This window comes from Dipodomys merriami, unplaced genomic scaffold (assembly GCF_024711535.1).
Source record: "Dipodomys merriami isolate MVZ:Mamm:240054 unplaced genomic scaffold, mDipMer1.0.p SCAF_123, whole genome shotgun sequence".
NCBI classification, from domain to species: domain Eukaryota; kingdom Metazoa; phylum Chordata; class Mammalia; order Rodentia; family Heteromyidae; genus Dipodomys; species Dipodomys merriami.
In genome coordinates, this window is record NW_027202527.1 from 524768 (window position 1) to 551924 (window position 27157).

The window sequence follows — 27157 nt, forward strand, 5'->3', positions numbered from 1 at the left end:
GTGCTGAGGAATCGAATCCGGGGCCTCTGGCATGCAAGGCAAGCGCTCTAACACTGAGCCTCTTCCTAGCCCCTCCATTAATTCTTTTGTGTGTGTGTGTGCAAATTCTTTATTGTGATAGGTGATTACATAATTTCACAGTATTGTGCAATAGTGATGCTTAGTTATTTTATATATATATATTTTTTTATTGTAAAGATACTATACAGAGGGTTACAGTTACATGAGTAAGGTAATGAGTACACTTCCTATTGAGCATTGTTACCCTCTCCATTGTTTTCCCCCTACCATCCCTTGCCTCCCTACCTTCCCCGAGGTTCTTTTTTTTTTAATTGTGATTAAGTGATTACATAATTTCCCGAATTTCACAGTATTGTGGAATAATGATGCTTAGTTAAAGTCACAAACACATTCTCTCATGGGGCAAATTGTCTATCGTGGTCTATAAAGTTTATGAATTCCATGAACTTTGACAGTACAGTTATTTCTTCCTTTTGCATAGTGTCAGCTGTTCTCTCTTTCCCACTTCCCTCCCTCCCATCCCTGCCATTGAGTTGCTCCTTTTGATCAATGTCCAGTGCAGCTGATGGGTCCCTGTGTTGTATGTTTTTCCTGATTCCCTCTAGTTCTGTGTCCTCTCCTAATTTCCCTCTGGTGTGTGCATATATACCATATATATGATCAGCAGCATGGGGTTATTAGTGATTCGACCAGATTAGTGATTTGCCAGTCGTGGGGCCTGAACTCTGGGCCTGGGACTGTCCCCTCAGCTCTTCAGTTCAAGGCTAGTGCTCTACTACTTGAGCCACAGCCCACTTCCGGCTTTTTCTGCTTATGTGGTGCTGAGGAATCGAACCCAGGGCCTCATGCATGCAAGGCAAGCGCTCTACCACTGAGCCACATTCCCAGCCCCCCCCCCCCCCCCCAGCAGGGTTTTTTAAAGGCAAAATCCATGCAGTCAAACCTGACCACATGCAGGTGGCCAATAGGATTGTAACACACATAAAGATTGCATATTTATGTCAGTGTCCAATGGGGTTACAGTCCTTCTCATAGTATCTGTTTGAACTAACCTACCATTACAAAGCAAGGGGATATTCTCACTTGTGGGAGCAGGGATAGGCTGCTCCTTCCTGGAAGGGCAAAGGTCGCTGAGCTGTTTTACTATTGTTACCAAACTGGGCTCAGATCCTCTTTGGGCTATTGAGATCCTGTCTGGGCTATTGATAACCAAACAGAGCTGTAGGCCACATAACCTTATCACAACAATCAAGGGCTTTTCAGTTTCCATATTTCCTGGGGTCTCAACAAACAGCATATTTCCTGACCCTGGGGGCTTGTGAGAAACCAGTGTTTTTATTCTCAGGGGTGGGAGGGGGAAACACCCCTGGTATATTAAAAATGGAGTTCGTTTTGGCACCCCCAACAGTAATTAGGCCCTGAATTCAAACCTCCAGTACCACTAAAAACAAACTAACAAACATAACCCAGAAACTTCTCAAATTCTGTAGTGAATTATAGAGATTTTTTTGGAAGAAAATGACATTGGCTTCTTCCGTAATCCTAAAATTTTTTCAGTAAGCAAATGCAATTTACAGTTTTACATCTTTTAAAAATGTGTATTTTTTTTATTTCTAGGCTGTTCACTGCTACGAATCTTTAATAGTAAAAGCTGAAGGAAAAGTGGAATCTGATTTCTTTTGTCAATTAGGTCACTTCAACCTTTTATTGGAAGATTATTCAAAAGGTAATTTTTTTTTCTCTTTTAAATTTCTTCTTGGTTTATGTTTGCATTGATTATAATGATTTGTATTTTATATCAAGGGCACTTGCTACCAATGTTTAATCTTCTTAGGAACTTAGAAACTTCAGAAGCAATGAAAAAGAGTAGATAAAAGCGTAAAAAGTTGATATAACTTACATAAATATTCAGCAAATTTAATGATTCACTAAAACTTAAAACGTTGTATTGTTTAAAAAAATTCAGTCACTAGTCTCAATGCTAGTTTACGGATAATGAGTGGTATTGAAGAAAAGGAAATCAAAGTTTATATCTTTTCAGGCAAATAAATAACTATTCTGGATTAATATTTCATAGAACTGTAGTACTGCCATTCTAAGGGAAGGAAAATATATTTAATGGAGGGGCTGGGAATGTGACTTAGTGGTAGAGTGCTTGTCTGGGTTTGATTCCTCAGTACTACATGAACAGAAAAGCTGGAAGTAGTGCTGTGGTTAAAGTGGTAGAGAACTAGTCTTGAGCACAAAGAGGCTCAAAGACAATGCTTAGGCACTGAGTTCAAGTTTCAGGACTAGCCAAAAAAAAGAAAGAAAAGGAAGGAAGGAAGGAAAGAGAAAATGCATTTAAGGGAAAGCCCTAAAGTTTTAGGATTTTGGCCTTTTGTTTTCCCCCTAATCATGGGGCCTGAACTCTGGGTCTAGGTGCTGTCCCTCAACTCATCAGCTCAAGTCTAGCCCTATACTACTTGAGCCACAGTACCACTTCTGGCTTTTTCTGCTTCTGTGGTGCTGAGGAGTCAAACCCAGGATTTCATGCATTCAAGACAAGCACTCCACCATTGAACCACCTTCCCAGCCCTGATTTTAGCCATTCTTGTATTTCTTCTCTTGATTGTCAATAGTCCCAGAAACTGCATGTCTGTTTACAAAAGTTTTTTCTTTCCTTCTTTTGGTATAGAGATGGTAATTTAGCAAATAGCTGAAGGAATACTAGTTTTGAATTCTGCAGAGTTTTAGGAGGAAAACAAAGGAAGAATAAGTTAAACTTAAGCCCTTGAGCTTGGCATGCAAGTATTCTGGCTAATGATATAATTTAGTTATAACACATGTGAAAATCACATAATTATCCTTTCTTGTTAAATAACATGTTATTTTGTTTGAATGTCCATTTTATTATAAACCATCATAATTAAAAGAGAGTACGCTTGACTTGTAGAAAAGAAATAGTTTTTATATAGTTGTTGATTTTTCCTTTTTTTCACTTAAGATACAATGTTTAAAAGCCTATTCTATGGCCCTGTTATTTCAAAAAACAGACATATTTTCCTTATTTTTCTTTTTGACAATCTTGGGGTTTGAGCTCAGAGACTTGTGCTTGTTAGGAAGATACTCAAACAGTTGAGCTATGGTCTAGACTTACTTTTGTCTTAATTGTCTCAGACTTTGATTTCCTCTCATATCTAAGATCACAGAAATATTCTACCATAAATTGCCCTAAGTGTATTAGATTATAGGTACATACCACATTCTCGCCCCAAGTAATTTCTTTTGACCTTAGATTTTAAAATGAAATAATTATTTCATTCATTTGAAAGATTTTTTTTTTCAGAAAAGAGTGTAAGTATCTTTAGGTTACTGTTAAAGATCTGTTATAGACTCCTACCTATTATCCTAATCACTCATGAGGCTGAAATTGAGGATAAAAGTTAGAAGCCAGCCTAAGCAGAGTAAGATTACCTTCAGTTAACCAGCATAAAATTAGTAGTGGAAAAAAAAAAAAAAAAAAAAAAAAAAAAAAAAAAAAAAAAAAAATTAGTAGTGGAGTTATGACTCTTGGAATAGAGGCCCAGCCTTGAATAAAAAAGCCTTGTAAGGGCTGGGAAGGTGGCTCAGTGGTAGAGCGCTTGCCTTGCATGCATAAGGCCCTGGGTTCGATTCCTCAGCACCACATAAGCAAAAAGAAAAAAGCTGGAAGTGGTGCTGTTGGCTCAAGTGGTAGAGCGCTAGCCTTGAGCTGAAGAGCTGAGGGACAGCGTCCAGGCCCAGAGCCCACAACTGGACCACAAAACAACAACAACAACAAAAAAAAAACAAAAAAGCCTTGTAAGAATACAAGTCCTTGAATTTAAGCTCTCCTACCAGTATAAATGAATCTGGGCATTTTCATACATAATTATTGCTATTGGTCATAACAGTTTTTATTATGAATTCATTATTATAATTCATTACTATGAATCAGCAATATATGTGATATATATAATAATCAGTAATATGTGAAGCAAAAAATACATGGAAATAGAGGTGTGGCTCAAGTAGTTAAACACCAGCCATTTCAATAAAAAGTTTATAGTTCCAGCATGGTGCTAATGCCTCATGCCTGTAATCCTAGCTACTAAGAAGGCTCAGATCTGAGGATCAAGGTTTAAAGCCAGCCTGGGCAGGAAAGTCCTTGAGACTTATTTCCAGTTATCTACCAGAAGACAGGAACTACTGCTGTGGCTCAAAGTGAAAAAGCACAGGGAGAGCATCAGGCTCTAAGTTCACGCCTTACAACCACCAGCACCACTAACAGCAAAAAAATCATAGTTCAGATCTCATACACAAACACTCTAGAAAATATGCTTTTCTTTTGACTTGACTTCAGGACGTCATGCTTTTGCTTGGCTCTTATTATTCAAGTCTGGTACTCTACCACTGTGCCTTACCTCCACTTCCATAAAAGAAAATTTTGTTGAACATGAACTAATAAGTACTTAATCCTGAATCTATCCTTAGGATGAATGATTCCATTTTTTGCTAAATTAACAGTATAATTGAAAATCCTATGTCAGAGAACCATTTCTCCTGATTCCTACATGTCAGGTCTTGATACTTGCTCTGCAATAAGAAGAAAAGCACTTTAGTTTAACTTTGAAGTGCAGACAATAGATTTAAGTTTAGAGGAAGAATTAGGTGATGGGACTATTCGAATCAGAAGGAAAAACCATAAATTATAATCAGGACAAAGAAAGTTACTTCAGCCCAGTGTAATTAATTATAATTTCTGACAATTACATTCTACTGTGTTTATTGAAGTCAGTAAGAGTGTCATATACATTTCAGGTGTTCATGGTTCTAATATTCAAAGAAATAAATCTCCACATATCGTCTTTTAAAAAAGTGTGTTTCTCAAGGATAGCACTTTGCCACTTCAACCACAGCTCTACTTCAGTGTTTTCTTTTTTTCTTTATAAAAGATTTTTTATTGTAAAAATACTGTACAAAGGGGTTATAGCTACATGAATAAGGTAATAAGTACATTTCCTATTGAGTATTGTTACTTCCTTTGTTTTTCCCCTACCATTCCTTTCTTTCCCCCTCCCCAGCTCCCTGCCTCCCCCCAGCTCCCTGGGCCCCCCCTCCCCCCTTCTTCCCTCCCTTTTCCCACCACTTCGGTTTTTTTTTTTTTTTTTTTTTTTTCTGGTCGTGGGGCCTGGACACTGTCCCTCAGCTCTTCAGCTCAAGGCTAGCGCTCTACCACTTAAGCCTCAGTCCCACTTCCGGCTTTTTCTGCTGGTGCTGAGGAATCGAACCCAGGACCTCATGCATGCAAGGCAAGCACTCTACCACTGAGCCCTACCTTCTCAGACCCCACTTTGGTATTTTTTGATGATTACTTGGAACTAAGACTATTTAAGACTTTCTTGCCTGGGCTGGTTAGTTTGAATTAGAGATGTGAGCCACTGGTGCCTGGCCACGTATCACTCTTAACGATACTGTGTATTTATAGCACACACACATACACACACACTCTCTCTCTCTATGAATGTGTATATATATGTATATATATATAGAGAGAGAGATTAGTGAGAGGAAGAAAAATGAGGAAAGATAAGAGAACAGAAGAAAAGAAAATATTTTTCAATTCTATTAATAGTATGTTGGGAAACTAAAGTAAACTCAGTTGTTTTCTAAAGGGAGTTATGATCAAGTGGTAGTAGTTTAACTAAGTTAAATCTCTGTAATTTTGAATTTTTTATACTAATTAGGTATAGTTTTAGGTTAGAAATTTGTCATTCAGATTGGAAATACACTATTGGTAATGTGCCCTGTGTTCAGACATGTAATTTTTCTTTATCTTTAATTATTTCTTAAATAATTATGATGAGCTGTATGTCAGTGGCTCATGTCTGTATTGTAGCTACTGAGAAGGCTGAGATCCAGAAGATCTCAGTTCAGAGCTAAAAAGGGCAGAAAGTCAGTAATACTCCATCTATAACAAAACTTTGAAAAGCTATGTTGAAGACATGGCTCACATGATAAAATGCCTCCTGTGAGCAAGAATGTTAAGCAAGGGGGAGGCCAGAAGTCATGAAAATAAGCCAAGTACCACCACCAACAAAAAAATTTAATTATGACTAATATTTTAATATGTACTCTTTGGGTTGAATCTTTTTTTTTGGGGGGGGGTAAGAAATTTGGGGGGTTAAAATGTTAATTATGTAGCTCAAGCTGCCTTAAACTCCTAGATAGTAATCAGTGCTCCTCCTTCCAAGTAACTAAAATTGCATGTTTGTACCTCAAGCAACTTTTTGGAACTTCTTAGTCTTTGTATTGTATTTTGCATTGTTTTTGCTAAATTTTATGTTTCTCTATTGAATTCTCTACTGAATTTTTATTTCACCTTTCAAACATCAGTTGAATATAGAAATAAGTGGTTATTTCTAGACTCTCCTACATCTTCAATTCTATACATGGGATACTCCATCTCCAATAAACCAGTGGTGAAGAATAAAAGCCATGGTGAAGACATGGCTCACATGGTAAAATGCCACCTGTGAGCAAGAATGTTAAACATTCTGTTTTAAATTATTGTAAAAAATGCCTTTGGATAAGAAAAAGAAATTAATCTAGTGTCTTATTTATCTTTTTCTTTTTTCTTATCCTGACGACTTTACTGGCAACTAGAGATTCTACTAATGATGTTTTTAATTTTCTTTACATTTTTAAAAATTTTTTAAAAATTAACTTCAAGTAGTTGTATAAAGGGTTAAATTCAATGTTATCCTTGGAATTGGCATAGCAATAAAAATTATAGCTCGTAGATTTTTTTTTAGGTTTATGTTGAGTTCATAAAACATGACCTTAAATAATTTAGGGCAAACTTAGGAAAATGTTTACAATTCTGTTCTTAATTAAAGTATTAGGGTACAATGTGATGTTTTCATTTATATGTGCATTGTGTAATAACCAAAACAGAACAATTAAAATATTTACCATAAATATTTATCTTTTTAGTTTTAATTTTTGATGCCAGTACTGGGGCTTGAGTAACTATATTCTTATTCAGCTTTTCAATCATGAGTTTAACATTTAAGACAGATCTTTTGTTTTGGCTTTCTGCTGTTTAATTAGACAATTTGTTTCTTCATGGCTGGCTTCAAACCACAGTCTTAGTAGTTAGCATTGTAGGTATGAATTTCTGTTGTCTGGCTAAAAATTCATCACTTCTTTGTTGAGAACTATGCGGGATCTTCTCCTTCAGTTATATTATTTTGTTAGTCATGGACCTTGAATTTGCAGCCTGGGCATTGTCTCTAAGCTCTTTTTGTTCAAGGCTAGCATGCGACCACTTTGAGCCACAGTACCATTTCTGGTTTTCTGTCAGTAAATTGGCATAAGAGTCTTATGGACTTTCCTTCCAGGGCTGGCTTTGAATTGCAGTCCTCAAATCTCAGCTTCCTGAATAGTTAGGATTATAGGCCCCCAACACCTAGCTGTTCTTTTAGTTATTGAAATGTATAATACATTTTTGTCACCTTACTAGGTAATAAAACATCCTTACTATGTAATTATGGCTGTATATCTTTGTGTATCTTTTTTATTTGTCTGTTCTAGTTCTGTTGCTTGAGTCCAGGGTCTGGGCTTTGTTCCTGAGCTTTTGTTCAAGGCTAGCACTCTACCACTTGAGCCACTTTCTGGTTCCATTTCTGAGTTTTTTGGTCTTAATTGGAGATAGAGTCTCATGAACTTTCCTGATATCTTCGAATCACAATTCTCAGATCTCAGCTTCCTAAGTAGCTAGGATTGAAGGTATGAGCTATCTGCTCTGTGCTTATTTTTGCTTTCTAAGGCAGTTTACCTTAGGCTGGTTTGTAATTTGTAATCATCCTGTCTCAAATTCTCTAGTGATATATTATAAACTTAAATTCCTAAGCTGGGTGTTAGTTGCTTATGTATATAACCTTAGCTACTCAGGAGGCTGAGAACTGAGATTTGAGGCTTGAAGATAGCCCATGCAGATAGATTTCCAGTTAACCAGCAAAAAGCCAAAACTGAGTGAAACAGTAGAGTAAGGGCATAAGCCTAGGAGTTCAAGCTTCAGTGTAGCACATAAAAAGACTAAAATGAGCCGGGCAATGGTGGCTTATGCCTGTAATCCTAGCTACTCAGGATCAAGCCCCAAGATTGAAATGATTTTTAGTTTTTTGCATACTAAAAATAATTTTTTTTGGTCCAGTCGTGGAGCCTGAACTCTGGGCCTGGGTGCTGTCCTTCAGTTCTTCAGCTCAAGGCTAGCACTCTACCACTTGAGCCACAGCGCCATTTCTGGCTTTTTTTTTTTTGCTTATGTGGTGCTGAGGAATCGAACCCAGGGCCTCATGCATGCAAGGCAAGCACTCTACCACTGAGCCACTTTCCCATCCCTAAAAATAAAATTCTTATACCTGAAAAAGTTTCTTCTTAATTATTTTTTTTTTCTTTTTTCTTTTCTGTCGGTCTTGGGGCTTGAACTCTGGGCCTGGGCTCTGTCCCTCAGCTCTCAAGGCGAGCGCTCTACCACTTGAGCTACCGTGTCACTTCCGGTTTTCTGGTGGTTTATTGGAGATAGGAGTCTCATGGTCTCTCCTGCCGGGGCTGGCTTTAAACTGTGATCCTCAGATCTCAGTCTCCTGAGTAGCTAGTATTACAGGCGTGAGCCACTAGTGCCCAGCTCTTCTTAATTCTTTTAAGTTAGGGGATATGGGTATGAACTTAGAGCCACACATGTTTTTGTGTACTCACTTGGCAATCTACTACTGAAGCTACATCTCTCAGGCAGCTCTTGGCTAGTTACTTTTTTATTTTTTTAGTTTATACAGCTGTTAGGTTTTACTTTTTAAATAATTTTTAATTTTTTTGTAAAGATACTATACAGAGGGTTATAGTTACATGAGTAAGGTAATGAGTACACTTCATATTGAGCATTGTTACTCCCTCCATTGTTTTTCCCCTACCATCCCTTCCCTCTCTACCATCCCTGAGGTTCTTTTTTTTTTTTTTTGATTGTGATTAAGTGATTACATAATTTCCCAAATTTCACAGTATTGTGGAATAATGATGCTCATTTAAAGTCACAAGTTCATTCTAACTTTCCTGGAGCAAATTGTCTATCACAGTCTATAACATATAACAGTGTACACATATACACCATACATGTGATCAGCAGCATGGGGATATTTAGTGGTGGTTTTACCACATGAGTGGGAGTTCTTTGTTTCTTAAGTCCTGTTAGTTTTGTCGTATCACCTAACATTTTGGACTCAGCATCCACTTTACAGGGAGACCATGTACCATTTGTCTCTGCTCTTGGCTTACCTCGCTCAACATGATTCCTTCTAGCTCCATCCATTTCCCTGCAAATTTGGCTAGTTATTTTTGGAGAAAAATCTTACTGGCTTTTTTGCCTAGAATGGATTTAAACTGTGACACCGTAACTTTTTTTTTTTTTGTTGTTGTTGTTGGTTGGCTGTGGGGCTGGAACTCTGGGCCTGGGTGCTGTCCCTCAGCTCTTCAACTCAAGGCTAGTACTCTACCACTTGAGCCACAGCACCACTTCGGTTTTCCAGTAGTTATATGGAGATGAGTCTCATGGACTTTCCTGCCCGGGCTGGCTTTGAACCTGGAACCTCAGATCTCAGCCTCCTGAGTAGCTAGGATTACAGTCGTGAGCCATGAGCACCTAGATTCACAGTAACTTTTCTTTTTCTTTTTTCTTTTGGTAGCTTGTGGGGCTTGAACTCTGGGCCTGGGTGGTATCCCTGAGCTCTTCAGCTCAAGATGAGCGCTCTACTACTTGAACCACAGTGCCACTTCCTGTTTTCTGGTTGTTAATTGGAAAGCGTCTCATGACTACTGCCTGGGCGGGCTTTGAACCGTGATCCTCAGATCTCAGCTGCCTGAATAGCTAGGATTATAGGCATAAACTTCCAGCAACCAGCTCCACAGTAACTTTTTAAAAATGAAAAGTCTCTTTGTTCACTGTCTCATATTTTTGTAAATTTTTAAATTTATAATATCCTTTAGGTGCCTTGTTATAAGAAAAAGACACAGGATATAGACAAAGGGATTGCTTAATATCAGCATAGTTTTATTCAGGAGAAAACCTACCCAGCAGAAGGTGAAGTTCCAGGGCTGTTTGCTAGGAGTATTTCTAGTAGGTTGCTGGGAAGTACTAGTGTAGTTTGGGCCAATATGGTGTTACTAGGGAAATAGTTTGCATTGGGGTTAGATAGTAAGCTTATTGGAAAGCGCTAAAGGGGTAAGCTTTCAATGAAAATACTATTCTGAGGCACGGTGGTGATCACAACTGACACTGATTGTATTAGGGCAGCTGATGTAAAGTTTTTGTACAAATAATTCCATGTCTGTTTTTTCACAGATACCTTTTGTTAATTTTTTTCTTCTTTATTTAACTTTATTTTTTGTGCCACTCTTGGACTTAGGGCCTAGACACTGTTCCCAATCTTTTTTGCTCAAGGCTATTTCTCTACTACTTAAGCCACACCTCCACTTCCAGGTTTTTTGGCAGTTACTGGCAATGAGTCTAGTATAGTATACTCTTCCCGGGCTGGGTTTAAACTATGTTCTCCAACCTGTTGCAGCCTTTTTTTTTTTTTTTTTTGTCTGTCGTGGGGCTTGAACTCTGGGCCTGGGCATTGTCCCTCAGCTCTTCAGCTCAAGGTGAGCACTCTACCACTTGAGCTACAGTGCCACTTCCGGTTTTCTGGTGGTTTATTGGAGATAGGAGTCTCACGGTCTTTCTTGCCCGGGCTGGCTTTGAACCGCGATCTTCAGATCTCAGCCTCCTGAGTAGCTAGGATTACAGGCGTAAGCCACCAGCGCCCAGCTGTTGCAGCCTTTTGAGTAGCTAGGATTACAGGGTTGAGCCACCAACACCCAACTTCTTCTTTTCAAAGTTAGAGCAAGATACTTTATTTCTGATTGGTGAAACCAGGTTTTTAGATCCCAGGCCTAAACTCAAGAAGTTGCATATTAGATCCACTTATACCCTGTCCTTTATATGTGAAATGGTGAAAGAGAAAAGAGATTTATTTTATGTTAGTCATCAGAAAATAGTATTTCAACTGTATTTAGAGAGTTGAGGGCTCCTGGTGACAAAGTTAAAACAATCCCAGTTTATAAGAATGTATGGTGTTGGGCTGGGAAGATGGCTCAGTGGTAGAGCACTTGCCTTGCATGTTTGAGGCACCACATAAGCAAAAAGAAAAAAGCCGGAAGTGGCGCTGTGGCTCAAGTGGTAGAGCTCAAGCCTTGAGCTGAAGAGCTGAGGGACAGTGCTCAGGCCCAGAGTTCAGGCCCCACGACCGGATCCCCCCTCCCAAAAAAAACACACACACACACACACACACACACACAAAAAGAATGTATGGTCTAGTTGACTGTTAGCTTATTCTTTGTTTTTGGATATAAATAGTGATTGGTAGTGAAAGGCCCCAGACTCCTGGGATACTTTCGTCTACGGGAGGGTGCCCCAGAAACCAAGACTCCAAACCAGTAGATGCAACAAGCAAGAGGAGTTTATTCAGCGTTTGTGCAAATGGTCTCTCTGCCCCAGCAAGGGAGAGAGCCCCGAGCAGCGGTTACAGGCATTTTAAAAGGCAGAAACCCCAAGTTTGACACATAACACAAGGCATCTGGGGATTGGCCCGTTTAGAGGTCTCTATACACTCCAGCAATCATTTTTACTACATGGGGAAGTTTATAACACTCTTTGTAATAAAACGATTGGCCTGGGTGATTTGGAGGTAGTCACTCTGGGAGGTAAAGGTTAGGGGAGTTCACATAGTTACAGGCTTGTGATTAACATTTGGCCTAGTTTGCTGGACTTGCCAGGTGGTCCTTATCTTGGGTCCTTATCTTGGGTCCCTATCTTGGGTCCCATTTAGCCACTTAGGGAATTTTCAAACAGGAACCAGAAAAACATACCTGTTTGTTCTTTATCTATGGCCACAGACCTTGTCCTGGGCCCCCATCTGGGCTCCAAGACTTTTTACTCAATTCTTTATTTCCAGAAGGGAGGGGGGGTTAGTGCTAGGGCGAGCAAGTTTACAAAAGCAAAATCAGCAGTTAGCAATTGTAAAATGTAACTCTAACTTTTAATCTTTCAGTAGCTTCTGCCTGTTTTCTTCAAAATGATAAGGAGAAGGAATTGCCAATATGAAGGACACTTTTTCTTCTGCAATAAAATGCTTATCAGTGAATCCTGTACATTTTGGAGCCCATGGTGCAGGAGGGCATGGCTCAACTCAAAGAGCATTGATATTATATAGGGGGACCGGGTACCAGTTTTTAAGTTTTTTAACTAGTCAAAAAAAGTAGCTTGGGGCTGGGAAGGTGGCTCAGTGGTAGAGTGCTTGCCTTGCATGCATGAGTTCAGTTCCTCAGCACCACATAAGCAGAAAAAGCCGGAAATGGCGCTGTGGCTCGATTGGTAGAGCACTAAGCCTTGAGCTGAAGAGTTGAGAGACAGCGCTCAGGCCCACAGTTCAGGCCCCATGATCGACAAAAAAAAAAAAAAAAAAAGGAAAAAGAAAAAAGGATTAGGGCAGAGAAATAAGATTATTTTATGGCATGTTACAATAGGAGGATGGCACTTCAGTTTATCCTTACAGTCATCTGCAGGGAACCAACATGAACTTAGGTTTAAAGGATCAGAGGGCAAAATGTGTTTATAGTTTGAGTTCAAAATACAAATGTGGTTTGGTTGATCATTATCTCAGTTTTGGTTGCTCTTGCTTCTGGAGAAGTTATTAAGACTGGCATCACAGAGGGAGCAATATAAATATTATGAAATGATTTCTCTGATTTCAAGATGTAGTTGTTCTTAGTATGTTGTCAAACTTTAGAGCAAGTAAATTGACCTTGGGTCCGTGTGTATGTTATACCCAGGTCGCAGAACCCCCACCAAGGAGACCACTGAGAGTCAGACTTTACAGCTGTTTTAAGGTTTTATTTAAACAGGCTGCAGCTTGGGCCTCATCCTACACTCCGACACAGCAGAGCCTAGGAGGAGAGCCCTGAGCTAAAGATTTGCAGGGTTTATAAAGGCACACAACCAATGAGGTGTTTGGATTACCACCACGTGTTACTCTGCTAGAAACAAGCAACAAGTGGTCACTGCCTCAAAACTTTACCCTTCATGTATAAGAGAGAAAGGGTAATAAATACAAGATTCCAACATAGTAAAGGTGATAGGAAACTTTAGAAAAGAAAAGAGGTGCAGGTGCTGATGGCTCATGCATATAATCCTATCTACTTAGAATGCTGAGGTCTAAGGATTGTGGTTCAAAACCAGCCCAAACACAAAAATCTATGAGACTCTTATCTCTGATGAAGCACCAAGAATTTGAAAGTGGAGCTGTGATTCACATTATAGAGCACCAGCCTTAAGCAAAGTAGCTCAGAGATAGTACCTACATTCAAGGCTAAGGACTGGATTAAAACAAAACAATGAAAAAGAACATGGCTCATACAGAGCCATGGAAAGGTAGCACTTTAGCCATTCTCAGGATTTATACAGATAGGCTTGGGCTAAATAGGGACAATTAAGGACTCTGAAGACAGCTTCAGATTGGTTGGTCTCCTTTCTGTTTCAAACATTTAGTGTACTGGCTTTATTTCCTTGTTGTTTTGCCTTTCTTTAGCAAGCATCTTATTTCTCTCTCTCTCTCTCTCTCTCTCTTTTTTTTTTTTTTGCCAGTCCTAGGGCTTGAACTCAGGGCCTAAGCAATATCCCTGAGTTGCTGCTTCTTTTTTTTTTTTTTTTTTAACCGTTAACTTCACATTTATTTTTATCTCTTGAGACATTTTATAAATGTTTTACTTGTTCCATATTTGTTTTAATCACATTTGCCCCCCCCCCCCTTTTTGTGCCCATCTTGGGTCTTGAACTTACAGCCCTTCTGGGCACTGTCATGAGCAATTTTGTGCTCAAGGCTAGCACTGTGCCACTGGACAGCTCCACTTCTGGCTTTTGGTGGTTCATTGGAGATAAGAGTCTCATGGACTTCTGTTCCAGCTGGCTTCAAACTGCAGTTCTCAAACCTCAGCCTCCTAAGTAGCTAAGATTCTAGGCATGAGCCACTGGCACTTTGCTTCTCATATAGTTTTTCTGTTCATCTTTTTGCCATTTTGTATTTGAAATTTGATATTTTCTTGCTGCTCTGCCAGTTCACTAATTATGTGTTGATTTTTATGTAATCAGTTTTTAAACCCATCCATTGATTTCTTCAGTAGTTGTTTTTAAGTTCCAGTATTGTTCGTAGTTTTCATTTCTGTGGGCCAAAATTCTAAGTCTTTGGTTTTTTTTTTTTTTTTTTCTATGCTTCCAGTCCATCTCTTTTTTTTTTTTTTTTTTTTTGTTTTGTTTCTTTCAAGCTTGATCATTTATTTATTTATTTTTTTTTTTTTAAATTTTTTATTGTAGAGATACTATACAGAGGGTTACAGTTACATGAGTGAGGTAATGAGTACACTTCCACTTCCTCTTGAACATTGTTACCCCCTCCATTGTTTTCCCCCTACCATCCCCTCCCTCCCTCCCTTCCCCAAGGTTCTTTTTTTTTTTTTTTTTTTTTTGATCGTGATTAAGTGATTACTTAATTTCCGGAAATTCACAGTATTGTGGAATAATGATGCTCATTTAAAGTCACAAGTTCATTCTAACTTTCCTGGAGCAAATTGTCTATCACAGTCTGTAATATATAACGGTGCTCATATGTTATATACCATATATGTGATCAGCAGCATGGGGATATTTAGTAGTGGTTCAACCAGATGAGTGGGAGTTCTTTGTTTCTTAAGTCCTGTTAGTTTTGTCATATCACCTAACATTTTGGATTCATCATCCACTTATCAGGGAGACCATGTACTGTTTGTCTCTTCGTTCTTGGCTTACCTCGCTCAACATGATTCCTTCTAGCTCCATCCATTTCCCTGCAAATGCCATTATTTTGTCATTTCTAATGGCTGCATAATATTCCATTGTGTATAGATACCACAATTTTTGGATCCATTCATCTGTGGTGGGGCATCTAGGTTGTTTCCATATCCTAGCTATTGCGAACAGTGCTGCAATAAACATGGAGGTGCACGTGTCCTTGTATATTGGTTCCTGTTGTTCAGGGTAGATGCCTAGAAGTGGTATGACTGGGTCGTAAGGGAGGTCAATCTTTAGCTTTCTAAGGACCCTCCAGACTGCTTTCCAAAGTGGTTGTATGAGTGTACATTCCCACCAGCAGTGTAATAGCGTTCCTTGTTCTCCACATCCCCTCCAGCATTTGTCGTTGGCTGATTTGTGGATGTGGGACATTCTGACTGGGGTAAGGTGGTATCTCAGGGTTGTCTTTATTTTATTTTTTTTTTTTTAATTTTTTTTTTATCTTTAACAAATTTATTTGAAGGTTGGCTGCATGTGTTACATTTGAATTAGCTCACAAATAGGAGGTGTCCATAAATGTGTATCAGAAAGCTGGAAATGGTGGTGTATACCTGTAATCCTAGTGCTTGAGAGGCTGTATTGCCAAAAAAACCTATATAGACAAATTAAAATTTTAAGGTACATGTTAGTTTGCATTTTTTGGGGGGGTCTGGTCGTGGAGCCTGAATTCTGGGCCTGGGTGCTGTCCCTCAGCTCTTCAGCTCAAGGCTAGCACTCTACCACTTGAGTCACAGCACCACTTCCGGCTCTTTTTGCTTATGTGGTGCTGAGGAATCGAACCCAGGGCCTCATGCATGCAAGGCAAGCACTCTACCACTGAGCCACCTTCCCAGCCCAAGTTTGCATTTTTTTTTTTTTTTTAATTTTTTTATTGTAAAGATTCTATACAGAGGGTTACAGTTACATGAGTGGGGTAATGAGTACACTTCCTCTTGAACATTGTTACCCCCTCCATTGTTTTCTCCCTACCATCCCCTCCCTCCCTCCCTTCCCCAAGGTTCTTTTTTTTTTTTTTTTTTTTATTGTGATTAAGTGATTACTTAATTTCCGGAAATTCACAGTATTGTGGAATAATGATGCTCATTTAAAGTCACACGTTCATTCTAACTTTCCTGGAGCAAATTGTCTATCACAGTCTGTAATATATAACGGTGTTCATATGTTATATACCATACACGTGATCAGCAGCATGGGGATATTTAGTAGTGGTTCAACCAGATGAGTGGGAGTTCTTTGTTTCTTAAGTCCTGTTAGTTTTGTCATATCACCTAACATTTTGGATTTATCATCCGCTTATCAGGGAGACCATGTACTGTTTGTCTCTTCGTTCTTGGCTTACCTCGCTCAACATGATTCCTTCTAGCTCCATCCATTTCCCTGCAAATGCCATTATTTTGTCATTTCTAATGGCTGCATAATATTCCATTGTGTATAGATACCACAATTTTTGGATCCATTCATCTGTGGTGGGGCATCTAGGTTGTTTCCATATCCTAGCTATTGTGAACAGTGCTGCAATAAACATGGAGGTGCACGTGTCTTTGTATATTGGTTCCTGTTGTTCAGGGTAGATGCCTAGAAGTGGTATGACTGGGTCGTAAGGGAGGTCAATCTTTAGCTTTCTAAGGACCCTCCAGACTGCTTTCCAAAGTGGTTGTATGAGTGTACATTCCCACCAGCAGTGTAATAGCGTTCCTCGTTCTCCACATCCCCTCCAGCATTTGTCGTTGGCTGATTTGTGGATGTGGGACATTCTGACTGGGGTAAGGTGGTATCTCAGGGTTGTCTTTATTTGCATTTCCTTCACCACCAGGGATGATGAACATTTCCTCATGTGTTTCTTTGCCATTTTTATTTCTTCATTTGAGAAGTCCCTCTTTAGTTCCCTTGCCCATTTAGTAATTGGTTTGTTAGGTTTGGGAGGGATTAGTTTCTTGAGTTCCCTGTATATACAGGATGTTAACCCCTTGTCTGATATATTGCTGGTAAATATTTTTTCCCAATTAGTTGGTTGTCTTTCTAGCTTGGTTGCGATAGCTTTATCTGTGCAGAAGCTTTTTATTTTAAGGTAGTCCCATTTGTCGAGTCTCTCTCCAATTTGTTGTGACCCTGGGACTCTGTTCAGGAAGTTCCTTCCTGTGCCTATTAGTTCAAGTGTCTCTCCTACTCTGTCCTGCAGTAGTTTCAGAGATTCAGGTTTAATGTTAAGGTCTTTAATCCATTTTGAGTTGATGTTGGTGCATGGTGATAGGCTGGGGTCCACTTTTAGTTTTCTGCATGTGGCTGCCCAGTTTTCCCAGCACCAGCGGTTGAAGAGGCTGTGTTTCTTCCATTGTATGTCTTTGGCTCCTTTGTCGAATATCAGCTGGCTGTAGGCCTGTGGATTTATTTCTGGATCTTCTATTCTGTTCCATTGGTCTTCGGGTCTGTTTTTGTGCCAGTACCATGCTGTCTTTGTTATTATAGCTCTGTAGTAGAGTTTGAAGTTCGGCATGGATAGCCCTCCCATATTGTCTTTATCCCCTAGAATTGTTTTGGCTATTCTAGGTCTTTTGTTGTTCCATATGAATTTTTGGACTGTTTTCTGTATTTCAGTGATGTACGTCATTGGGATTTTAATAGGAATTGCGTTGAATTTGTATATTAGTTTTGGAAGTATTACCATCTTTACTATATTAAGTCGGCCTATCCAGGAGCATGGGAGGTCTTTCCATTTCCTAGTGTCTTCTGCAATTTCTTTCTTTAACTTTTTATAGTTCTCATTAAATAGTTCTTTTACATCTTTGGTTAGGTTAATTCCTAAATATTTTATTTTTCGGGAGGTTATTGTGAATGGGGTTGCTCCCTTTATTTCCCTCTCTTCCTGTACATTATCAGTGTATAGGAAGGCAACTGATTTTTGTGGGTTTATTTTGTATCCTGCTATTTTGCCAAAGTGATTTATGATTTCTAAGAGTTTGGGGATGGAGTTTTTGGGATCGTGGAGGTATAGTATCATGTCGTCTGCAAAAAGGGATAGTTTAACTTCTTCTTTTCCTATGAGGATCCCTTTAATATCTTTTTCTTGCCTTATTGCCCTGGCTAAGGGTTCTAGGACTATATTGAAGAGGAGTGGAGACAGTGGGCATCCTTGCCTTGTTCCTGATTTTAGGATAATTGGTTGTAGCTTTTCCCCATTAAGTATAATATTGGCTATTGGTCTGTCATAAATGGCTTTTATTGTTTTTAGAAATGTTCCTTCTATTCCTATTTTCTCCAGAGCTTTTAGCATGAATGAATGTTGAATTTTGTCAAAGGCCTTTTCTGCATCTGTAGCGATAATCATGTGATTCTTGACCTTGGCTCTGTTGATATGTTGGATTACATTTATTGACTTACGTATGTTAAACCATCCCTGTGTCTCTGGGATGAAGCCTACCTGGTCATAGTGAATTATTTTTTTTATGTGTTTCTGGATTCTGTTAGCTAGAATCTTGTTAAGGATCTTTGCATCTGTGTTCATCAAGGAGATTGGCCTGTAATTCTCCTTTTTGGTTGGGTCTTTGCCTGGTTTGGGGATGAGTGTGATATTGGCTTCGTAGAATGAGTTTGGGATAGCTCCTTCCTTCTCTGTTTCTCTGAAGAGCTTGAGGAGTATGGGTATTAGTTCTTGTTTAAAGGTCTTATAGAATTCTGCTGTGAATCCATCTGGTCCTGGGCTTTTTTTTGTTGGAAGACTTTTGATAGCTTCCTGTATCTCATTATAGGATATTGGCTTATTTAATTGGTTAACTTCTTCTTTGCTCAGTTTGGGCAACTTGTATTTCTCTAAAAATGCATCCATTTCTGCCCGATTTTCTTCCTTTAGAGAGTATAGCTTTTGAAAGTAGTCTGTTAGAATTGTTTGGATATCTTGGGTACGTGTGGTGATGTTTCCCGTGGCATCCCTAATCCTATTAATATGGGTTTCCTCTCTTCTTTTTTTAATTAATCTAGCCAATGGGCCATCAATTTTGTTTATTTTTTCAAAGAACCAGCTTTTTGTTTGGTTTATTTTGGTTATGGTTTTCTGATTTTCTAATTGGTTAATCTCTGCTTTTAATTTGGTTATCTGGCTTCTTCTAGTAGCTTTAGGTTCCATTTTTTCCTGTTTTTCTAGCTGTTTTAATTGCAACATGAGGTTATTTACTTGGTCTGTCTCCATTCTCTTGATGTGGGCACTGAGGGCAATAAATTTGCCCCTCAGGACTGCTTTTGCTGTGTCCCACAAGTTTCTTTGTGAGGTGTTTTCATTTTCATTGAGTTGTAGGAAGTGCTTTATTTCTTCTCTGATCTCTTCTGTTATCCAGGCATTGTTAAGGAGTGTGCTGTTCAATTTCCATGTATTGGAGAAATTTCTGCGGTATGCTTTGTTATTGAGAGCTAGCTTGATTCCACTGTGGTCAGATAGGATACAGGGGATTATGTCGATCCCTTTGTATTTGCTTAAGTTCCTTGCATGAACTATGATATGGTCTATTTTGGAGAAAGTTCCGTGAGCTGCTGAGAAGAATGTGTACTGTGTTGTTTTAGGGTGAAATACTCGGTAGATGTCAGTTAATTCCGCTTGAAGTATGGCCTCTCTTAATTCGGTAGCTTCTTTGCCAATCCTCTGGTTGGTAGACCTGTCCTTTGGTGAGAGTGGTGTGTTAAAGTCTCCTAGTATTATCGTATTGGGATCTATTTTATTCTGTAAGTTTGAGAGCATTTGTTTGACATATCTGGGTGCACCAATATTTGGGGCATATAAGTTGATGATGGTTATATCCTCCTCTTGGATTGTTCCCTTTATTAATATGTAGTGTCCGTCCTTGTCTTTCTGTACTGATTTTAATGAGAAGTTTATTTTGTCAGATATCAGGATAGCTACACCTGCTTTCTTACTGGGGGCGTTTGATTGGTAGATCCTTTTCCACCCCTTCACTCTGAGTTTGTTTGTATGTTTGGCTGAGAGGTGGGTCTCCTGAAGGCAACAGATGGATGGGTCTTGTTTTCTTATCCAGTCCTCAGTTCGTTTTCTTTTAATTGGCGAATTCAGCCCATTTATATTAAGAGAAAGTATAGAGAGATGCATTGTTGTCCCTGCCATTCCGTTTTCCTAAGTTTTTCTTTTTTCCTTTCCTCCTGTGCTTGCTCAGTTAGACTTTGAGTAATGCCTGTTTGGGGCAGGCCCCAGTTCCTGGCTGCTTTCTTCAGGTTGTGTCCCCCCTCTTAGAATTCTTTGTAATGCTGGCTTAATGTTTATGTATTCATTTAGTTTTTCTTTGCTATTAAAAGTTTTCAGTTCTCCATCAAATGTGAATGCTAGCTTTGCCGGGTAGATCAGTCTGGGTTGGCAGTTATTGGCTCTCAGGGCTCGTATGGTGCTTTCCCAGGCTTTTCTTGCATTCATTGTTTGTGTGGAGAGATCTGCAGTAATTCTTATTTTTTTCCCATTGTAGTATAGCTCCTTCTTCATTTTTGCTGCATGCAGGATTGTTTCCTTATTATTCAGATCTATCATTTTTACTATAATGTGTCTAGAAGTGTTTCTCCTGGGGTCTTGCTTGTTGGGTGTTCGATAAGCTTTTGTGATGTAGTTAAGATGGTCGTTTTTGAGGTGGGGAAAATTTTCATTGATTATATTGTTAAATAGGTGGTGCATTCCCTTGCTCTGGAATTCCTCACCTTCGTCCACTCCAATTATGCGAAGGTTAAATTTTTTAGCATTATCTGCTTGCTCTTGAATATCCCTTTGGTTTAATTTGAGTAATTTTTCCATATCTGTCACTTTTTGGTCCAGTTGGTGTATTCTGTCTTCTGTATCTGACACTCGACCTTCCATTTCATTCACTCTGTTGACAGTGGCTTCTATTGTGGTTTGCATGGAGGAAATGGATCCCTTTATGGATTCAATGTTGGTTCTCAGAGTACTGATCTCACCTCTCAATGAGGTATGCATTACCTCTAATTTGGCGTTTATCTCACTTCTTATTGAGGTTTGTGCAGCTTCTATTTTTGCATGCATCTCTTGTTTGATACCCTGTATCTCTTTGGATAGTTCATCCTTGTGCTCTTTCAATTTCTGATAAATTTCTCGCTTTATTTCTTGAGTCATTGCCTCCAGCAACCCTTGGAAGTAGCCTTTGTCTTCCATTCCTGCTTTGCTCCCACTGGGGCTCTCCCCTGTGTGGCTGCTGGCTTTTGAGGTGAGCTTGCTGTCCTGGGTGGTAGTAAACCTTGTGATTTTTCTCTGTGATTTTCGCATGGAGGTTCAGGAGACTGCTCTTCAATTTTGTTTTGGTGTGTCTCTCTTTGCTTGGTTGCTGATTCTGTATTGGTAGAGAGAGTCTGTGCCTGATCTGGGTTCTGTTGGGAGCCTATTTCCAGCTGCTATTCTGACTTACTTAGGATTCTCAGCTCTCTGCTGTAGATTGCTGACAGTTCCCGCCTTTGGAAGGGTTGAGCAGCCTAGACTGCTTGTGTTTGCTCCTACGGGTGCTCTTGTGAAGAACAGATGCTCTGGATGCACTCTCCCAAATGCTGGAGTCTGCTATGGGCTCCTGATGTGTTTTTGTTTATTTGTTTTGGGCTGGTTGTGGGCTTGAACTCTAGGTTTGGGTGCTGTCCCTCAGCTTTTCAGCTCAAGGCTGGCACCCTACCGTTTGAGCCACAGCACCACTTCTGACCCTTTTTGCTTTTGTGATGCTGAGGAATCAGATCCAGGGCCTCATACATCCAAGACTATCACTCTATTGCTGAGCCGCCTTAACAGTCTGAGCTCCTGCTTACTATCAGGTGCTGGCAGCCTGTGTTGCCCAATTCCCAGTCTAGGGTATATGGGTGGAGTTTTGGTGGGGTTTGGGCTTCTCTTGTCCTGGGCCTCCAGGTCTTTTGTTGTCACAGGCGTGCTTCCCGGGGGAGTGTTGTTTCCTGGTTTTCTCCCCTCTGTTGAGGCGTATGCTCAGCTTTTTACTTCAATTGGGAGGAGTTGGTTGTGTTGTTCAGGTGCCGGATCCCAGGGCTTGGTTCCGGCCCCAGCCTGGAGCGCGCTTGTTAGGCCTGTGCTGATGTGTATACCCCCTAGGTTATACAGCCTGGGGGACACAGTTCAAATTTCTTCTACTGTTGGTAGTCTTGACCCAGGGGCGCTGTTCCTGGCTTGGGCATTTAAGCTCCCTTCCAGGGGTGCTCTTGCTCTAGCCTGGCCAGCTGAGTGTGCTCCACGGGCTGGTGGAGCTCTCAAACAGTTCCCAGTTTTAGTGGGTCCTGTGGTCCGGGTGCTGGGGTAGGGAGTCTAGGTCAGGGTCTGGGGATTCCCTCCAGCTCTGGTCTCCCTTGAGGGATACACTTCCCCTGTGGGGTACTCACCCTGGAGCTGGTTGTTTCTGTGTGGTGTAGGTCGTCAGTTGTTGTTGCAATCCGGGCTGGGTTGGGCGGTGGTGGCTCTGTGTGATTCTTTTCTGTCTCTGCCTCTGTCGAAGCTGTTGGGTCAAGAGTGTCCACGCTCAGGCAGCTTCTTCTCGGTACCTCTGGGGCCCAAGTGACCCCGCCGGGTTGTTGCGATCGTGATCGGGCGGGCGGGTGGTCTGCAGACAGGACCCTTTGTCGCGCCGAGCCGCTTTGGCGGGATGGAACCTCTCTGCTCGGGTGGAGAGTGCTGGATCGCTGCGATCGCGATCCGGCGGGCCGGGTGGTCTGCCGCAGGTCCTTTTGTCACTCTGCTGATGCCGAGCGACTTTGGCGGGATGGAGCCTCTCTGCTCGGGTGGAGAGTGAGGGGTGGGGGTGGGATCCTCGTGGAGACTCCCGGCTGGTAGGTTTCTCTGTTCCTGGTGATCTGCTGTTCTGCAAACCAGTACCAGATGTTCTGAAAGTGGCCCCCTGTGTCTCTGCTGTTTCTCTGGGGCTCCCACAGCCCCCGCCGGGCCGGCTGGCCGGCGGCTTGGCGCGCTGCCGCGCGGCCAGTAAAGGTTGGGGGAGGGGTCTTCGCTTTTCTCTGTTTTGAAATTCTTTTCCTCTTTCTTTTTTGTTATTCTCCGCCTCTGGTTTTTCTCTGAGTGTTCGTCTTTTTGTTGTTGTTGGTCTCTTGGGGAGATTAAGCGTTGGAACTCGAACTCTCTTTTTGGTTGGAGAGAGCTGTGGCGTTTCCCTACTGCCCCGTCGCCATCTTGGTCCCCCCTCCGCTGCTTCTTTTTTTAAAGCAACAAATGTTATTTCATATTCATGGTTCTTGTCCTTTATAGTCATCATGTCTTCAGCATCCTCATACAGGGAGGGAAAGGAACCACTGTCTGGATCATTAGCTGGCAATCTTCGCAAGTGAGAGAATATTGTTTATGTTAGTCAGCCTCCCATCACAGTGACAAAATACCTCATCAAATCAACTTAGAGAAAAGTTTTTTTAGGGTGTTATTTTATTTTTGTTTTGGGTCCGGTTGTGGGACCTGAACTCTGGGCTTGGGTGCTCAAGGCTAACACTCTACCACTTGAGCCACAGCGCCACTTCTGGCTTTTTTCTTTTTGCTTATGTGGTGCTGAGGAATCGAACCCAGGGCCTTGAGCATGCGAGGCAAGCGCTCTACCACTGAGCCACCTTCCCAGCCCCAGGGTGTTATTTTTTTTTTTTTATTTTTTTTTATTTTTGGGTCCGGTCGTGGGGCCTGAACTCTGGGCCTGGGAGCTGTCCCTCAGCTCTTCAGCTTCAAGGCTAGCACTGTACCACTTGAGCCACAGTGCCACTTGAGGAATCAAACCCAGGGCCACATGCATGCAAGGCAAGCGCTCTACCACACAAGTTTCATGGCCAGTTGGCCCTGTTCCTTTGGACTTGTGGAGAGGCAGAATATGATGTCATGGAGTACATAGTATACTTGTCATGTGGTAACTGGGAAGCAAAGAGAAGAAGAGAGGTCACTCCAAATATTCCCTTTAAGGGCATGTCTTATTGTTCTAACCTCTTTCTACCAGGCCTGAGCTTTTTTCCCCCTCAAGGCTAGCACTCTACTACTTGAGCCACAACACTTCTGGCTTTTTCTATTCATGTGTTACTGAGGAATTGAACCCAGGGCTTTCATGCATGCTAGGCAAGCACTTTACCAGTATGCCACACTCCCAGCTCCTACTTTTTTTTTCCTAAATCTGAGACAAATCACAATGCCCTCATCTGAGATCCTCTTGCATCTACTCTCCTGATATTACAGGAACTACCTCCATGCTAAAACCTAACAGTCTCTAAAAAATATAATATTTTAGGTGCCTCACGCTCTCACTCTGCTTTTGCACTCATGTCTGATACTCTACCACTTAAAACATATCTCTTTTTTCTGTCTTTTTGCTGGCTTACTGGAAATAAGAGTCTGACTTGTCTGCACAGCTGGGTTTTTGCTCTAGGCTAGTGCTCCACTCATCTGGTTAATTGAAGATAAGAGTCTTAACTTTGCTGCTCAGGGCTATTTATTTATTTATTTATTTTGTCAGTTGTGGGGCTTGAACTCTGTCTGGGTCTAGACGTTGTTCCTCAGCTCTTCAGCTCAAGACAAGCGCTCTACCACTTGAGGCACAGTGCCACTTCCTGCTTTTTCTGCGTATGTTGTGCTGAGGAATGGAACTCAGGGCCTCAAGCATGTGAGGTAAGCACTCTACCACTGAGCCACCTTCCAGCCCTCAAGGCTAGTTTTAAACTATCATCCTCAGTTCTCAGGCTCATAAGTAACTAGGAGTCCAGGCGTGAGCCACTGGTGCCTGCTTGTGAGTGGGTTTTTTTGGATGTGCTTCTTTTTTAATTATTCCATAAATATGGGTTTGTAGAGTCAAGTTGCACAGCTTTTCATTTGCTCTTGCTTGGAATATAGTTTCTGCAAGATGGAACTGGGTGGAGACTAGAACTATTGACAGCCACTTAGGACAAATAGCCAAACTTTAAAACAAGGAAAGAGGGAATGGTTTTAAAGGTATAGTTGTCCCACCCTACCAAAATATTTGTGCATGTGTACATGTGCATGCATGAGTGTGTGTGTGTGTGTGTGTTGTGAACTGTGATCCTCAGATCTCAGCGTCTTGAGTAGCTAGAATTATAAATGTGAGCCACTGGCATCAAGTTTTGGCCTTTAATTGTTTTAGGGTTGTGGTAATGTTACTGTTACTGTTACTGATATCACTTGGGGACTTACCTTTTTTCACTCAAGGTTGATGCTCTACCACTTGAGCCAAAGTTCTACTTCTAGATTTTTGGTGGTTAATTTTTTTGTTTGCTTTTATGGAGTTCCTTTAGTTTTTGTTTTTGTTTTGCCAGTCATGGTGCCTGAACTCTGGGCCTGGGCACTGTCCCCCAGCTCTTCAGCTCAAGGCTAGTGCTCTACCACAGTGTAGTGAGCCACAGCACCACTTCCAGCTTTTTCTGCTTATGTGGTGCTGAGGAATTGAACCCAGGGCCTCATGCATGCAAGGCAAGCACTCTACCACTGAGCCACCTTCCCAGCCCCGAGTTTCTTTAGTTTTATGCTAATCCTGGGCCTTGAATTTAGGTACAATCCTTGAGGTTTTTTTTTTTTTTTTTTGGTTGGTCATGGGGCTTGAACTCTGGGCTTGGGCGCTGGCCCTCAGCTCTTCAGCTCAAGGCAAGCGCTCTACCACTTGAGCTACAGCGCCACTCCCTCCTTGAGGTTTTTTGCTCAAGGCTAGAGCTCTATTACTTGTCACAGCTCTATTGTGGCTATTGGTTAATTGTAGTAAGAGTCTCACAGAATGGCCTCTGCTGGCTTTGAACTACTATCATTAGATCTTAGTCACCTGATTACTTAGAAATATAGGCATGAGCCACCTGTGCTTATTGGAAGTAAGTTGTTTCATAGACTTTCCTACCAGGGATGGCTTTGAACCACAATCCTGAGATGTCTCAGCCTCTTGGGTTGTAGGATTCTTCATCTTTATCTTTTGTCTTTTGTGTCTTTATTTGGGGGGGGTGTATGTGCATATATTAGGAGTTTAATTATTAAGGGCCTCAGTTATTTTACCATTTGAGTCACGTGTACTTTTCAGGTTTGTTGGGTTATTGGAATGAAAGTGTCTTGGGTTTGTCTGTGCTGGCTGTTTTCAAACTTTGATCCTCAGAGCTTAGTCTTAGGACTATAGGCATGAGTTATCAGGGTTTGGGTTTACTTATTTTTTTGTCAGCTGTGGGGCTTGAACTCAGAACACTGGTGTTGTTCCTGAGCCCTTTTGTTCAGTGCTAGCGCTCTACTATTTTGAACCATACCACTGCTTCTCGTTTTCTGGTGGTTAATTGGAGTAACAGTCTCATGGGCTTTCCTGCCTGGCCTAGCTTTAAACTGTGATCCTGGCCGGGCGCTGGTGGCTCACGCCTGTAATCCTAGCTACTCAGGAGGCTGAGATCTGAGGATCGCGGTTCAAAGCCAGCCCGGGAAGGAGAGACCGTGAGACTCCTCTCTCCAATAAACCACCAGAAAACCGGAAGTGGCGCTGTAGCTCAAGTGGTAGAGTGCTCGCCTTGAGCTGAAGAGCTGAGGGACAGCTCCCAGGCCTAGAGTTCAAGCCCCTTGACCGCCCCCCCCCCCCCCAAAAAAAAGAATTTGGATTTATGTAAGGAGCAAGAAACTATCATTTCATATTAAATCAAAGATTGTAGCTTCAGATAATACTGACTCAGGGTATTGTTGTAAGAGCTACTTTTCATATTGAGTGGTTGAATTGTCATCTGTCTAGCAAGTTAGTGATTATGAAGAAGAAGTGAAAATATTTATTATAACATGTAGTAGTCCTAAAAAATGTTTTTGTTTGCAGGAAATCAAATTGGTTTAACATTTGTCACTTTTTTGCATAACTGTCTATATCAGAAATATAGACAGCCTTAATTAGATCACACATTACATTTCATAGTATACAGAGTTTTTTTCTTTTTTGGGGGGTGGTACGTTAATACTGGGACTACATTGCAGAACCTTAAGCTCTTGATTGGCTTTATTAGAGTAATAAAAGCTAAAGAAGGCTACAGAAGGCTAAAGAGGCTACAGAATTGAGAGGTCTCTGGTGAAGGCACAGGGAGTACTGATAAACATAGGAAAAAAGTTTTCTGTAGGAACTGTTTAGGAATTTTTACCAACTGTAGGTACAGAGTTATCAAATGTAGGTCAAAGAGTTG

At 40.9% G+C, this 27157-nt stretch overlaps 1 protein-coding gene across 6 annotated transcripts in view; it reads left to right on the forward strand.

Annotated features, from left to right (window-relative positions):
* The window catches only part of LOC138823808 (lysine-specific demethylase 6A-like), a 172552-nt gene that overhangs the window by 22563 nt on the left and 122832 nt on the right, over positions 1 to 27157 (forward strand). For all 6 annotated transcript variants that reach the window (XM_070017362.1, XM_070017368.1, XM_070017363.1 and 3 more), the window contains exon 3: positions 1639 to 1747. In XM_070017362.1, coding sequence (XP_069873463.1) covers positions 1639 to 1747 — 109 coding nt within the window. The remainder of the gene's footprint in view (positions 1 to 1638; positions 1748 to 27157) is intronic.